Source organism: Budorcas taxicolor, chromosome 6, assembly GCF_023091745.1.
Source record: "Budorcas taxicolor isolate Tak-1 chromosome 6, Takin1.1, whole genome shotgun sequence".
Taxonomy (NCBI): domain Eukaryota; kingdom Metazoa; phylum Chordata; class Mammalia; order Artiodactyla; family Bovidae; genus Budorcas; species Budorcas taxicolor.
In genome coordinates this window covers 100,789,451-100,806,214 of record NC_068915.1, presented here as the reverse complement: position 1 = coordinate 100,806,214, position 16,764 = coordinate 100,789,451, and the positions used below count along the sequence as shown (strand labels likewise).

General features: G+C 41.0%; 1 protein-coding gene across 1 annotated transcript in view; it reads left to right on the top strand.

Moving 5' to 3' along the window:
• Window positions 1-12,712, top strand: part of MAPK10 (mitogen-activated protein kinase 10) — a 189,198-nt gene extending 176,486 nt beyond the window's left edge. Inside the window, exon 12 of the mRNA XM_052641892.1 lies at window positions 12,570-12,712. Within this exon, the coding sequence (XP_052497852.1) occupies window positions 12,570-12,712 (143 nt within the window). The remainder of the gene's footprint in view (window positions 1-12,569) is intronic.
• The last annotated feature ends 4,052 nt before the right edge of the window (window positions 12,713-16,764 follow it).

Sequence of the window (16,764 nt, the reverse complement as noted above, 5' to 3'; positions counted from 1 at the left end):
CCAGCTTGTGTTTCTTGCAGTCCAGCATTTCTCATGATCTACCCTGCATATAAATTAAATAAGCAGGGTGACATTATACAGCCTTGATGTACTCCTTGTCCTATTTGGAACCAGTCTGTTGTTCCATGTCCAGTTCTAACTGTTGCTTCCTGGCCTGCATACAGATTTCTCAAGAGGCAGGTCAGGTGGTCTGGTTTTCCCATCTCTTTCAGAATTTTCCACAGTTGATTGTGATCCACACAGTCAAAGGCTTTGGCATAGTCAATAAAGCAGAAATAGATGTTTTTCTGGAACTCTCTTGCCTTTTCCATGATTCTTCTATTTGTTGCCTCCAGAGTGTTTTTTTTTATCTCATTTATTGCATTATTCATTATATATTAACTCTTTTTTATTTCTTCTAGGTCCTTGTTAAACCTTTCTTGCATCTTCTCAATCCTTGTTTCCAGGCTATTTATCTGTGATTCCATTTTTATTTCAAAATTTTGGATCATTTTCACTATCATTATTTGGAATTCTTTATCAGGTAGATTCCCTATCTCTTCCTCTTTTGTTTGGTTTGGTGGGCATTTATCCTGTTCCTTTACCTGTTGGGTATTCCTCTGTCTCTTCATCTTGTTTATATTGCTGCATTTTGGGTGGCCTTTCTGTATTCTGGCAGTTTGTGGAGTCCTCTTTATTGGGGAGTTTCCTCACTGTGGGTGGGGTTGTACGGGTGGCTTGTCAAGGTTTCTTGGTTAGGGAAGCTTGTGTTGGTGTTCTGGTGTGTGGAACTGGATTCTTCTCTCTGAAGTGCAATGAAGTGTCCAGTAATAAGTTATGAGATATCAGTGGTTTTGGGGTAACTTTGGGCAGCCTGTATATTGAAGCTCAGGGCTGTGTTCCTGTGTTGCTGGAGAATTTGCATGGTATGTCTTGCTCTGGAACTTGTTGGCCCTTGGGTGGTGCTTGGTTTCAGTGTAGGCATGGAGGCATTTGATGAGCTCCTGTCGATTAATGTTCCCTGGAGTCAGGAGTTCTCTGATGTTCTCAGGATTTGGACTTAAGCCTCCTGCTTCTGGTTTTCAGTCTTATTTTTACAGTAGTCTCAAGACTTCTCCTTCTATACAGCAACCATTGATAAAACATCAAGGTTAAAGATGAAAAGTTTCTCCACAGTGAGGGACACCCAGAGAAGTTCACAGAGTTACATGGAGAGGAGAAGAGGGAGGAGGGAGTTAGAGGTGACCTGGATGAGATGAGGTGGAATCAAAAGAGGAGAGAGCAAGCTAGCCAGTAGTCACTTCCTTATGTGCTCTCCACAGTCTGGACCGCTCAGAGATGTTCATGGAGATATACAGAGAAGAGAAGAGGGAGGAAGGAGACAGCGGTGGCTAGGAGGATACAAGGGGGAAAGGAAAAGGAGAGAGACAGATCCAGTCAGTAATCAGTTCCCTAAGTGTTTGCCACTGTCTGGAACACACAGAGATTCACAGAGTGGGTAAAGAGAAGGGGGAGGGAGGAGACAGAGGCGACCTGATGGAGAAAAAGGAGAGTCCAAAGGAGGAGAGAGCAGTCAGGCCAGTAATCTCACTCCCAAGTAAAAATGGGTACTGAAGATTGGGTTTTTAAAGGTACAAAATTGATAAAAACTACCAAAAAGCAAGGATTAAAAATCTAGAGTAGAGGTTGGATTTTCAAAAATACAATATTATAGAAAAGAAGAAGAAGAAAAAAAAACAAAGTCACAAAAAATTATTAAATATATATATATGAAGTTTGCTTTAAAAATAGAGTCTTAAAAAATAAATAAAAATAGTCTTTTCTTGAAAAGTAATAGTAGGTTATAAAAATGAAAATTAAAGGAGTAATAGAGGACTTAAAAATTATAAAAAGTTAAAAAAAAAGAACAAGAAGAAAAAAGAATGATCGTAAAAATAGTAAAGATATATCTAGGACTTTCTCTGGTGTTGTTGTGGGCAGTGTGGGCTTAGTTCATTTTGGATAGTTCCTTGGTCCGGCTTATATTTCTCAAGGTCTATGGGCCCCTTCCTATGTAGTCGGTACTAAGGACAGGGTTTTAATCTATTGCACCTGTCACTTCCAAGGCGGTTCCCTCTGTTTTAGCTTCTTCTGTTTGCTGGTCTCTTCAGTGCCTGATTTCCACCCTGACACAAGGGGGGCGGTGGGTGGACACTTTTTTTAGGCTCACTTGTTTAGTCGCGCTGTGGGGAGGGAGGGACGGTGCAAACAAATAACACTGACGTGTGCTCGCAGTGTCTCAGCCACGCTGGGCCTGCCCCCGCTCATGGCGCACACAGCTCAGGCCCTAGGTTGCTCCGCTGGGAACCCTCTGAGGCCGGCCCCGGGCTGCATTCACCTCCCAGGTCTAAGCCGCTCAGGCTCAAGCACTCAGGGAGTCCTCTGAGGTGCAGACTCAGTTGGGCCTGCGTTTCGTGCCCTTTCCAGGTTCAAGTATGATAACCCACTCCAGTATTCTTGCCTGGAAAATTCCATGGACAGAGAAGCCTGGTAGTCTACTGTCCATGGGGTCGCAAAGAGTCAGACACGACTGAGCAACTTCACTTTCACTTTCCAGGTCCGAGTAGCTCAGGTGTTCGGCAAGCGTGGTCTCTGCGATTTATTGCCTCTCCTGTCCCTGCTGCTTGGTTTTCTGGGTGTACAACTGGTGCACCTTCTCAGGTGGATGATGACTGTCCAGAACCCCAAGAAGTCTTAGTTAGCAAAGGAGCCTGCTTGCTGTTTGGTAGATAATGTCTCTCTGGGGCTGCAATTGCCCCCTTGCGGCCCTTCCAGCTCTGGCGGCCTGTCACCAGAGGGGGATGGTCTGCAGCAGGCTAATTCTGTTCCATCCTTTGTTCTGTGCGCGGTCTTGGCGGTGTCTTATGTTCGAGCTTTTCACGTGGTAGCTATCCCACAGTCTGGTTTGCTAGCCCAAGTTAGTTCGCTCTGATTACACTCCGGGCATTCAGGCCCGATCCTTACTCTAAGCACTGCAGCCGCGCCTCCCTGCCCAGCCCCCGCTTGCTAGTGGCGGATGCAGGCATCAGCGCTGCTTCTCTGCTGGGGGAGTTACCATTGGGCAAGTAATCTGTGGGTTTTAATTATTTATTTATTTTTCCTCCCTGTTATGTTGGCCTCTGTGCTTCCAAGGCTCGCCACAGAGTTGGCAGTGAGAGTGTTTCCTGGTGTTTGGAAACTTCTCTCTTTTCAAGACTCCCTTCCCAGGATGGAACTCCCTTCCCGGGACGGAGCTCCCTCCCTACCTCTTTTGTCTCTTTTTTTGTCTTTTATATTTTTTCCTACCTCTTTTCGAGGACAATGGGCTGCTTTTCTGGGTGCCTGATGTCCTCTACCGGCATTCAGAAGTTGTTTTGTGGAATTTACTCAGCGTTTAAATGTTCTTTTGATGAATTTGTGGGGAGAAAGTGGTCTCCCCGTCTTATTCCTCCACCATCTTAGGACCACCTCCCCACTACATGATTTTAAAGGAAAATATTCCTGGCTTGATTTTGAGACATCATATGTGTGATACATATTATACAACATATTTGTGTTTGGTGTTTTTATTCTTTTATTTATTTAGCTAGCTATTATTTATTTTTGGCTGCAGTGGGTCTTCATTGATGCCCATGGGCTTTCTCTAGTTGCAGTGAGTGGGGGACTACTCTCTAGTTGCAGTGCATGGGATTCTCATTGAGGTGGCTTCTCTTGTTGTGCAGCATGGATTCTAGGGTGCACGCACTTCATTAACTGTGGCATGAGTGCTCAGTAGTTGTGGCACATGAGCTTAGTTGCTCCGAGGCATGTGGAATCTTCCTGGAACAGGGACTGAACCTGTGCCCCTGCATTGGCAGGTGGATTCTCAACCACTGGACCACCAAGGAAGTCCCTGTGTTTGATATATTTCCGTGCCTTATGCGGAGACATAGGACACCCATGTGCTGGAGCAATTATTCTAGCTCATGAGAGCCACATGTGTACATCTGAGTTTTTTGACCTCATATTGTAGCTTGAAATCCACCATGCAATATTTAAGATATAGAAATTGGCTGACTCTCCAAATAAAGGCATTCTTAACCCCCCTGAAGAGCCAATTGCTAAATTTTTATTGGCACACCACTGTGTGTGTGTGCATGTGTGTGTGTGTGTGTGCATGTGTGTGCATGTGTGTGTGTGCATGGTGTGTGTGTGTGTATATATATACATACTCCGGTATCCTTGCCTGGAAAATCCATGAACTAAGGAGCCTAATGGGCTACAGTTCATGGGGTTGCAAAGTGTTGGACATGACTGAGCAATTAACACACACGCACAGATACACGTGCAGTAAATTATGCTGGAAAGAGAAAGCTATTACTTAGGAAACTTTTGAAGATTCAGCCTTATTGCATTCCTCATTATAATCACCTTTTCTCAGGAATGTTGCGTATCACATTTTATTTTGTAAATAGCTGAGATGAAATAATATTACAACATAGACTCCCTTAATATTCAGTCATGGCAACACTGGAAACCCAGCAGCAAGGGAATAAGTTAATGCAGTTTTTCAGTGACAAAATTGTTCTAATACCCAAACTCATGTTTTAGTGATGCTTTTAAAATGTAAATAGAAAGTTAAATGTGCATTTGCAGAATAATACAGAAGCTTGAAATTTACTGATGGAATTGTTGTGTATCAACAAGAAATAAATCTAACCCCCAGATACACTTCTAAATAAATAATTGTATTCCCTTCTACTATCTGATTTCACTTGCATAGTGATTTATTTTCAAGAATAGCATGAGTGCTTGCTTTCTGAATTGATTTGTAAAGATTGTTGAGGGAATAACAGCCCATGAATAGAAATTAATTTTCTTCTAAAAGCATTTACTATAGAATGTCAGGGCAAGAACAAACTAGAAGGTCATCTAATACAAAGACTCTCAGTCTGTTCACCACCCTGTTGCCTGAGACGTAAACCTCCCGGAAGTGACAATGACTCACTGAGCTAGGGATGCTTAGCATCAGGATGGGTAGAGATTTCTAAGAATCTCTAAATGGAAGATAAAGCTTTTCCAGTGATTTTAATATATAGCCCCTCCTTCTCCTCTACACCTTATGGGAGTGTGTTCCTCCCAATTAGTTGCAGATCTATCCCAATAACTTTTTCTATTTAAAAACCTCAGCCCCTAAACCAACTGAAGCTGATGGCCATGAATACAGAGAAGGAATACATCTCAGTGGTTACAAAAAATCTAGTGGTTCTCATAGCACTTTGTGTCTCTTTTTATGTTTGGATGGGTTAAGAAAATAATTTTATTTAAAAAAGAAGAACAATATTTTCCTTGAGACTATGAATGCCTTTGGCTAGATAACTTCTAGGCTTCCCAGGTGGCTCAGTGGTAAAGAATCTGCCTGCTGGTGCAGGAGATGCAGAAGATGTGGGTTTGATCCGTCGGTTGGGAAGATTCCCTGGAGAAAGGAATGGCAACCCACTCTAGTATTCTTGCCTGGAAAACCCCACAGACAGAGGAATCTGGTGGGCTACAGTCCATGGGGTTGCAAAGAGTCAGACACAATGGAGTGACTGAGTGTGTGCACGCAGATACACACACAAATTTTAGCTGGTAAATTTTTGTAAGTTCATCTCAGTTCAGTCACTCAGTCATGTCTGATCCTTTGGGACCCCATGGACTGTAGCACCCCAGGCCTCCTTGTCCATCACCAACTCCTGGAGCTTGCTCAGACTCATATCCATTGAGTCGGCGATGCCATCCAGCCATCTCATCCTCTGTCATCCCCTTCTCCTCCTGCCTTCAATCTTGCCCAGGATCAGGGTCTTTTCCAATGAGTCACTTCTTCCCATCAGGTGGCCAAAGTATTGGAGCTTCAGCTTCAGCATCAGTCCTTCCGATGAATATTCAGGGTTGATTTCCTTTAGGATTGACTGGTTTCATCTCCCTTCAGTCCAAGGGACTCTCAAGAGTCTTCTCCAACACCACAATTTAAAAGTATCAATTCTTCAGTTCTAAGCTTTCTTTATAGTCCAACTTTCACATCCATAAATAACTACTGGAAAAAAAAATAGCTTTGACTAGATGGACCTTTGTTGGTAAAGTAATGTCTCTGCTTTTTAATATGCTGTCTAGGTTGGTCATAGCTTTTCTTCCAAGGAGCAAGTGTCTTTTAATTTCATGGCTGCAGTCACCATCTGTAGTGATTTTGGAGCCCCCCAAAATAAAGTCTGTCATTGTTTTTATTGTTTCCCCATCTATTTACCATGAATTTATGGGGCCGGATGCCATGATCTTTATTTTTTGAATGTTGAGTTTTAAGCCAGCTGTTTCACTCTCCTTTTCACTTTCATCAAGAGTCTCTTTAGTTCTTCTTCACTTTCTGCCATAAAGGTGGTGTCATCTGCATATCTGAGGTTATCATGTCTTTCCATAAAACCTAAATTTTTTTCAGGTAATTTTGCAAGTAATTACTATTTTTTATCTGTAACTCTACTAGTATTTTCAGTTAATTTAAATGACATATTTATTGACAAAAATTTATAATGCTTTACTAACAAAAAATGTTTTATAAAAAAGTATGTATTTTACTGGTTTCTCTGAAAACAAAAAAGGAAGAGTGGTATTTATCACATTGCTAGGATATCCTGGGCAATGATAAGTCCAATTTAGTTCAATTTAACATGTTGTCCCAAACTGTTTGGCAGTAAACTAACAACTTGAAGCCAAAATATTTGTCTGGAACCTTCTAATTTTGTTTGGTTTTATGGTTTAAAAATTTATTTATTGTTTACGTAGAAAAGAGACTTGAGAGGATCATTCAGTAAAGCCAGAGATGGATACAGTTGAGAAGGCATATAGTATAGTGCAATAGAAAAAAATCAAACAGAAGCAAAAGTTTTCTTTTTTTAATAACAGTGTGGGGTTTAATTTTTAATAATGATAGGGTTTGATCCCTGAGTGAGGAAGATCCCTGGAGAAGGGAATGGCTACCCACTCCAGTATTCTTGCCTGGAGATTTCCATAGACAGAGGAGTCTGGCTGGCTACAGTCCATAGGGCCGCAAAGAGTTGGACACGACTGAGCAAATGAGCATGCATGCATGCAAGCAACCATCTCTTTAAAAAAGATGGACTGATTGTAGAAATAACTAATTTCTATTGACTGCAGCCATGAAATTAAAAGACGCTTACTCCTTGGAAGATAAGTTATGACCAACCTAGACAGCATATTCAAAAGCAGAGACATTGCTTTGTCAACAAAGGTCCATCTAGTCAAGGCTATGGTTTTTCTAGTGGTCATGTATGGATGTGAGAGTTGGACTGTGAAGAAAGCTGAATGCCGAAGAATTGATGCTTTTGAACTGTGGTGTTGGAGAAGACTCTTGAGAGTCCCTTGGACTGCAAGGAGATCCAACCAGTCCATTCTGAAGGAGATCAGCCCTGGGATTTCCTTGGAAGGAATGATGCTAAAGCTGAAACTCCACTACTTTGGCCACGTCATGGGAAGAATTGACTCATTGGAAAAGACTCTGGTGCTGGGAGGGATTGGGGGCAGGAGGAGAAGGGGACGACAGAGGATGAGATGGCTGGATGGCATCACTGACTCGATGGATGTGAGTCTGAGTGAACTCCGGGAGCTGGTGATGGACAGGGATGCCTGGCGTGCTGCGATTCATGGGGTCGCAAAGAGTCAGACACAACTGAGCAACTGAACTGAACTGAAGTGATTATGTGATCAATTTCAAGCTACTGATATGTCATCTATGAAGGCAAAATTGGAAAGAAATGCCAATAATTGACTCTCAAAAGCCACTAAAGCCACTGCAGCATGCTGCTAGACAGTACACAAGATTCCCACCACCCCCCATAGCACTATATAGAGAAACTCTTTACATACAACATGAGAATGTAATGGGGAGTTTATAGAGGGACTCTTAGAAGAGAGAACCTCTTTTTAATGCATTTGTGCTACACAGAGTCAGCAACAACAATTTATGGAAGCCTAGAAATATGATTGATAAAGATTCTGAGAAATGAAAATCAAAACTACAATGAGATATCTCCTCACACCAGTCAGAGTGGCTATTATAAAAAAGTCTACAAGCAGTAAGTGCTGCTGAGGTTATGGGTTAAAGGGAACCCTCCTACACTGTTGGTGGGAATGTAAATTGGTACAACTACTATGAAGAATAGTATGGAGGCTCCTTAAAAACTAAAAATACAACTACCATAAGATCTAGCAGTCCCAATCCTGGGAGTATGTCCAGAGAAAAACATGGTTTGAAAGGATACATGCATGTCCATATTCATTGCAACACTGTTTACAATAGCCAAGACAGAAAGCAACATAAAGATCCATCTACAGATGGATGCATGAAGAAGATTTGGTACACATATACAATGGAATGTTACTCAGCCTTTAAAAAAAAATGAAATAATGCCTTCTGCAGCAACATGGATGGACCTGGAGATTATCATACTAACTGGAGGGAGTCAGAGAAAGAGAAATATCATATGATATTATCTAATAAATAGATAAAAGGGATGTATTCATACAGTAAAATATTGTCATAAAAATAAGTGAAGTATTGATACAAATGAATCTTTTGAAAATATTAAGCTGTGTGAAAGAAACTAGTCACAAAAGACACATATTGTATGATCCCATTTATCTGATATGTTCAGAACACACAATTTTATAAAGACAGAAAGTAAGTTACTCATGGCCTAGGGTTGGGTGGTAAGAAATAGATTATAGGATTTCTTTTGTGGTGATGAAAACTCTACAAAACTGATTGTTGTAATGATTGCACAACTATGTGAATATGCTAAAAATATTGAATTATACAAATTAGATTTGTGAATCATGTCTCAGTGAAGCTGTTACGAAAGGCATATGGGCAATATTTTATATTTCAAATTAAAACTAAATCTAAACTCTAGTACTGTGATTTGAAAATCATCCATAGTATAAGAATATATCATTCAGGAGATGAATAGACAGTAATCTCAGTCTGTCAGCCCATTCTTTGATCAAGCCTTTATTAAAATCCTGCATCTAGTTTTAATCTCTACCCTTTAATAATTATGTGGAAAAATTAAAGATGTTTCTGAGAAGCCCATCGCGGTAATGCTCAGTTATTAGAGACCATTGCTGATGAAAGAATATGAGGATGTTGGTATAATTTAATCTAAAATCAAAGGAAAAAAACAGAGCTGGGCCGTTGGGTTGTTTAATCAAGGGTTGTCTGCTGGCCTTTGAAATCTACTAGTATATGTCACGAGAGGAAATGAAGTAGCTCTGCACCATATCTGTAAAGGATATAATCAAATAAAGCTGGAATGAATTGAAGCCAGATAATTTTACGTTACTTGTGTGCTTACTGAGCAACTAAGCACACATTAGGTGGCCAAAGTATTGCCACCTGATGCGAAGTACTGACTCATTGGAAAAGCCCCTGATGCTGGGCAAAATTGAAGGCAGAAGAAGGGGAAGACAGAGGGTGAGATGGTTGGATGGCATCAGCGACTTGATGGAAATGAGTTTGAGCAAGCTTCGGGAGTTGGTGATGGACAGGGAGGCCTGGCGTGCTACAGTCCATGGAGTTGCAAAAAGTCAGACATGATTGAGCGACTGAGCTGAACTGAACTGAACTTTACGTTATATATTTTTATGATAATAAGAGTAAAAGTATTTACAAGAAGATGTTAATAAGACAGATTTAAAAATATAGAGACATTTAAGATTGGGGGAACTGATACTTTTAAGAGTTTAAATAACATGAAATATTGCATAGGTTTTTTGGATAAGAAAATACAGGATACAAAAGGATATATATGAAATGATTATACTTAGAGTTCCTAGCAAAAAGACTAGAAAGTAAAATATCAAAAGTTTAATAGTTCTTATCATTAATTTGAGGATCAGTGCATATTGCTGTCTTTTTTCCTATATTTTTTATATTTCTCATAATTTGCATAAATATGGTTATAATCAACAAAGAACAATTTTAAAAGGATCCATATAATTTGCCTTAGTTTAAGTATGTGTATCCTCTCCAGTTACTGCCACATTTTAATCACCTACCTACTCCAGGAACAAGGAGATTGTATTAAGTTCTCTACTTCATTAGATTTTTTCCCTAACGTATTAGATGTATTTGATAATACTACTGTGACTTATTCACAGGGATATATGATTTTCACCAAATACATCTCACTTTATTAGATGCTTATACTTCATATATTTTTAATAGTGAACTATTTCACAAAACATGCATTTCACCACCCGTATCACTTGAATATAAAGGCTCTATAAATAGAAAAAGTGATTGGACTTTCCGGGGTGCTCTGGTTTAATTCAGTTTTATGATCTCCCCTGTGTGGTTCTTAAAACTACTATAGCTCAGTAAGTATTTATTGAGTGATTACCACGAGCAAGTTTCCCCTCAGAGTTTCAAAATCTTTGTATTCCTACATAGCAGATCAATTAAAAATTTTTTGTAGTTCTTGTTTGGAGATTCCCAGGTAAGCAAGCCTGATGAAAAGTAAACACACTCAAGAGGCTGACTGTGGTTCTGACTTCTGTTCTTTTTAACTTTCATCCACAGTCCTACCTGGATTTGCCTATATGGATTTTAAGTTTGATGTCAAATTAATGATGGTGTAATAATATTTACTTAATATACCTTGCTTTCTTAAAACTGTAGCCTCAAAGTAATTTTGATCTCTGGGAATTACCTCAGCCTACTATTTCTGGGATAAGAGGCTTATATGTGTTTGTTTTAAAAGTTGCCTGAGGGAGTTCCCTGGCAGGCCAGTGGTTAAGACTCTGTGATTCCAGTTCCTGGAGTGTGGTTTGATTCCTGGTCAGTAACTAAAATCCCACCTGCTGCCTTATGCAGGGGAAAAAAAAAAAAAAAACACCTCTTCCTGAATTGAAACCATCCAGGTTCAGGTGATTACTTTAAAGGTGTTCACTTATTTGCCCTCTTTATAGAACTGTGGTCTTCAGCCTTTAACATCAGTCTCTGGGAGCTTTTGAAAAATGCAAATGCCTTGACTCTACCCAAGACCAGAAGCATTACAATATGGGAGGTGCAAAGGGTGAACGGGGTGTTTAGTGGAGTTGTTTTTTTTTTTTTTCCTTTTAGAAGCATTAGAGGTGATTTCTAGGGTAGAGCCAGACGCATTACAATATAGGAGGTGCGAAGGGTGAATGGGGTGTATAGTGGAGTTTTTTTTCCTTTTAGAAGCATTACAGGTGATTTCTAGGGTAGAGCAGAATTTGACAGTTATTGCATTGTTGTTATTTAGTCACTCAGTCATGTCCCACTCTCTGCAATACCAAGGACTGCAGCACAACAGGCTTCCCTGTCCTTCACGATCTCCCAGAGCTTGCTCGAGTTCATGTCAGTGATGCCATCCAACCATTTCATCCTCTGTCATCCCCTTCTCCTGCCTTCAATCTTTCCCAGCATCAGGATCTTTTCCAATGAGTCAGTTCTTCCCATCAGGTGGCAAAGTATTGGAGCTTCAGCTTCAGCATCAGTCCTTCCAATGAATATTCAGGGTTGATTTCCTTTAGGATTGACTAGTTGGATCTCCTTGCAGGGACTCTCAAGAGTCGTCTCCAGCACCACAGTTCAAAAGCATCAGTTATTCGGTGCTCAACCTTCTTTATGGTCCACCTCTTACCACCATACATGACTACTGGGAAAACCATAGCTTTGACTATGTCTCTCCTTTTTAATATGCTGTCTAGGTTGGCCATAGTTTTTCCTCCAAGGGACAAGTGTCTTTTATTTTCATGCTGCAGTCACAATCTTCAGTGACTCTGGGACCCCAAAAATAAAGTCTGTCACTGTTTCCATTCTTTCCCCATCTATTTGCCACGAAATGATGGGTCCAGATGCCATGATCTTCACTGTTTGAATGTTGAGTTTTAAGCCAGCTTGTTCACTCTCCTCTTTCACCTCCATCAGGAGGCTTTTTAGTTTCTCTTTACTTTCTGCCATAAGGGTGGTGTCATCTGCATATCTGAGGTTATTGATATTTCTCGCAGCAACACTGATTCCAGCTTGTGCTTCATCCAGCCCAGCGTTTCTCATGATGTACTCCACATATTATAAGTTAAATAAGCAGGGTGACAATATACAGCCTTGATGTACTTCTTTCCCAATTTTGAATTACTGCATTAACCCTTGAATAACTTGTGACCAGGGACACTGTGTTGTTATCCTCGTGTTCACAGTCTAATGTACTGCTCTGTGTTAGTGGTTCTATGAGGACTTGTCGAATGAATGATGGAGCAGACATCCCCTATCTAGGGTCCCCAACCTTCAGGGTCTAATAATGCCTGATGATCTGAGGTGGAGCTGATGTAATAATAATAGAAATAAAATGCACAGTAAAGGCAAGGCACGTGAATCATCCCCAAACCATCCCCCCTTACTGCTCTAAAAGGTTGGGGACCACTGCCTTATCATACGTGCACACACTTGGCCGCTGAGTGACATCCAGCTGAGTCTAGTTCCAGGTTTAGTCATGTCGGTCTTCGTTTTCTTAGCACAGGTGCAGCCGTGAACAGCAGTGAGAGTCTCCCTCCTTCCTCATCCGTCAACGACATCTCCTCCATGTCCACCGACCAGACCCTGGCATCTGACACTGACAGCAGCCTGGAAGCCTCGGCAGGACCCCTGGGTTGTTGCAGGTGACTAGCCGCCTGCCTGCGAAACCCAGCGTTCTTCAGGAGATGATGTGATGGAACACACACGCAGACACTCACGCACACACGCAAACGCAGACACACAACGACAAGAACGTGGCAAGGGAGAGAATCCGAGTCTAAAATTGAAACACATCTTTCAGCCTGCTTCTTCTCCAGAGTTCTGTATTGCAGCTAAGCCAAATGTATATTTAACTCCTAGTTGCTCTTGCTTTGGTATTCTTCCAATGATGCTTTTACTACAGAAAGCAAATCAAACACAATTAGAGAAGCCTTCTCCATAAAGTGTAATTTTAATGGCTGCAGAACCAGTGACCTGTAACTGCCCTTTCAAATGGCATGATAAGGTGTGCAGTGGCCCCATCCAGCATGTGTGTGTCTCTATCTTGCATCTACCTGCTCCTATTGGCCTAGTCAGATGGATGTAGATACAGATCCGCATGTGTCTGTATTCATACAGCACCACTTACTTAGAGATGCTACTGTCAGTGTCCTCAGGGCTCTCCCAAAACATCACGCACTGGGGTACCACATGGTCCATTTCATGTGATCTATTACTCTGACATAAACCCATCTGTAATATATTGCCAGTATATAAGCTATTTAGTTTGTTAATTGATTAAGCTGTATGTCTTATAAGAAAATGTGTAAAGGGTGGAATATGGGGAGGGAGTGAGTTCTCTTGGACCCTTGAAGATGTAGCTTCCAAATCTGAACTGATTAAATGGCACCTGTAAACCAATTTGTAGAAAGAACATATGTGATGCTTATGTACAGTGCGGGGTGGGAGAGGGTAACAGTTTCCAGGTACTGAATGGTTTGACCTTTCGAAGGAAGGTAGGCATAACAGCTGAGGGTCTTTTCTCTGATAGTGAGTGGGTAGGAGAGGCTAGGGTAGTGTGGCCACGTGGGAGGAAGAGCTAAAGGAAGTATGACCCAGATTCTAGGAGACGCCGACATTCCTGTTTTAGAAAGGAGACCCTCATTTGTTGTTTGCAAATTATGTGTCACAACTGAGAAGAGATTGGCAGCTAGTGAGGCAGGGTTAGTGTGTCCATATCTGATGGGAACCCTTCTCTGAAATAGAGGGGGGCTGCCTCTACATGGTATCCCTAACAAAAAATGAGTTTGCCTAGGCTATTTTTAGATTGTGGGTTGTGTTTTCCATGACTGTGCTATTTTCCGTGTTTATACCTTGTCAAGGTTTTATTTTGAGAAGAAATATTACTTCCCTCTTCTGGAATTAAAAAAAAAATTACTTAAAAAAAATACCCAAAGCCCAGGGCGATCCTCAGGTTAGCATTTGAAAACATCCACAGACATTCCTCAGGGGTTTCCCCGACTCCTTAACGTGGCCAATGTCTCATGTTTATTTTTTCATAAATTTCACCAATTCAAGAAGGGCTGATCATCTGAGTTTTGTACCACAAGTTGACGTGACAGCAATAACTCTGCCCATAAGTTACTGCTGCTAAATAGCTTTAGCAATAGAGTGTCTTAAAAGCCATGAAGCATTGATGTCAATGTTTAGCAAAATCTCCTGAACTTAGCTCAAAAATAAATGAAAGTGCTTTCCCAGGCACTTGAAGGAGGCACTGTGAAACATCCTGGTTCCATACAAGGCGATACCAGGATAACTTCTCAGCAATAACAGGACCAGGTCGACCCTTCTCCTCTTATTCACTCTAGTGAAGTATCCATCACAACTGTTTGCACTCTGACCATTTTGGTGCTCACCAATGTGGTAGTATTTCAGCTGAAGAAGAAGCGAAACACACAGGATGGTTGGTTGAGTGTGAGATGACGGGCAAAAGGAATCCCTCTGAAAACAGAGCAGACAGGAATGCCAGTGCTCTGAAAACTGCCTTAAACACAATGATAAGGAAGCCGTATCTCTTCCTAAGCAATAGAATCGACTCCCACCATTGCCACGGGAGCAATGCTGCCATTTACCAGGGATTGCTTAGCACCATAGATTTCATGACAAGAGGTCATTTGTTCAAAATGGAGAGAAAAATTATTAGACTGTGCAGCTTGTCCCCTGGAATAGAAGTGGCCCAGTGTCTCTATCTTGCTGCCCTTGCTTTTGGTTAATGTTGCAGACAATCTTATTGGGAAAATGCTTCCACATTCACATGAGTTCTCTCAATTTTCTTTGTGTCACACTCTCTCAACCCTCCCTCTTAGTCCCCCTCCCCCTTTAAGGTTTCTCTTCTCTGCTTTCCTTTTTGTTTGTTTATCTCCTTTCTCTGTGCTCTTGCTATACTTGCGGCGTCTCCCCTCCTGGCCCTTTAACCACATGAGATTAAGTGCAGAGAGCACGAAGCTGTTGAAAGAGAGTGAATCCCAGGGAGAATTTCATCAGCCACAAAACAACACCAGGAGACAAAAGGAAATCTCCAGCCAGTGTCTTCAAACCACTCGACAGTTAGACTCTCATGTATGTGGAAGTGATTTTTTTTTTTTCCACTCAGATGAAACCAGGCAAGAACTACCTAAAGTCCCCCTCCTTTACTTGCTACTTCCACTTGCTACTTACTTACTTCTCTAAACTCGACTAGTCTGGCCTCTCTTGTTGTCTCTTGGAAACGGGTTACCTTTAGCCAGAACTCCCTCCAGTCAAGGAAAAATGGAACAACCTTTATATTGAGATATCATGTATTACAAAGCAAGCTAAGGGTTAGCTTCTTGACAGCTTCTACAATTAATTTTCCTAGATTATCAAAGCAACAGGCGATAGGCCAACAGAAAGAACCATCATTGCAGAAGTCCATCCACCCTTCACAATCTTGGGTCCATTTTATTAGAGTCACTTCAGGAGGTGATTATGTTGTTACCAGATCCACAGAATATACTATGTTCTGCACTGAATCTTCTTTTCTTGAAAAAACAATTATTTCTGGTGCAGTCACCCATTCCTTCAAAAGGCGTCTGTTTTTCAGGTGGGGGGGGGGGGGGTGTCAGGTCACTCAGGAAAAGTGAGATTCCTGCCTATGGTTGGGGTTCCTTTCAGAATGCGAAGTTGGCCTGACCTTCCTTAAAGGGCAAGTAGTTTCATAGTGATCCTTCAAGAAATGTTTTGTAGTATTTTACAGGAGGGATAGCTACATGCCCATGTGCAGGAGAAACTAGATTTTTGAGAGAGCTTGGCAAAACCACCACCACCACTTTGATATTTCTATATATATTCTGTTGGCCAATGTGTCCAAAAGAGATACACTGGCCTAATAACCAAATTTCTTCTTGTGGAATAAAAACTGATAATAATCTTGCATCTTTAAGAATCTGATAACTGAGCTTTGAGAGAATGTACCCCATAGGTGGACCAGGGCCTGGTCTATTACCTCCACTTGGAGTAAACTATTTAATTGAAGGCCAGGGAGCTGTATAGTTTTTTCTCAGTCTGTTATCATTATCAGAAAACTATCACCTAAGGATGCTGATAGCAGCTGACTGGTAAATCAGAAAATAGGCCTTGACAAATAGAATAAGTAGAATAGGTGAGTTTAGATAAATCCTTTTTATGACTTGCCAGGGAAGGGGTGGGGGGCAGAATGAGCAAAATGGACTTTAAAATTTTAAATAGTCATTGCAAAATCTAAATTATTCCAAATCTATTTCTGTGTAATTCTCAACATACGATAATCTAAATCTTAGAAGCATCATGCTCTGTGATGAATGCTATCAACCAGGTTAGCTGAAGAGAATTTATCTTGTATAGCTCAGAGAAAGGGATTAAATAGACTGAGGAATCTTTGATTCCAACCACTTTGGGTCTGAAGAGAAATCTCCACCCTCTACCCTGCTCACAATGCACAACGTGCGTATTTTCCACAGAGATTATTGAACCCAGAATGGAAACTCTTTCTCTAAGAACAACAATCAACTGATAATGTACATAGTTACACTAATTATTTTCCATGTGATTAAAATATAAGATTTTATCTCTTTTAGCACTTGGACAGTTTTTTGGCTGTCTGAAATGGCTCACTTTGACTCATTTCCTTGGTCAACAAGCTGAAATGGAAGATCTCTGTATAT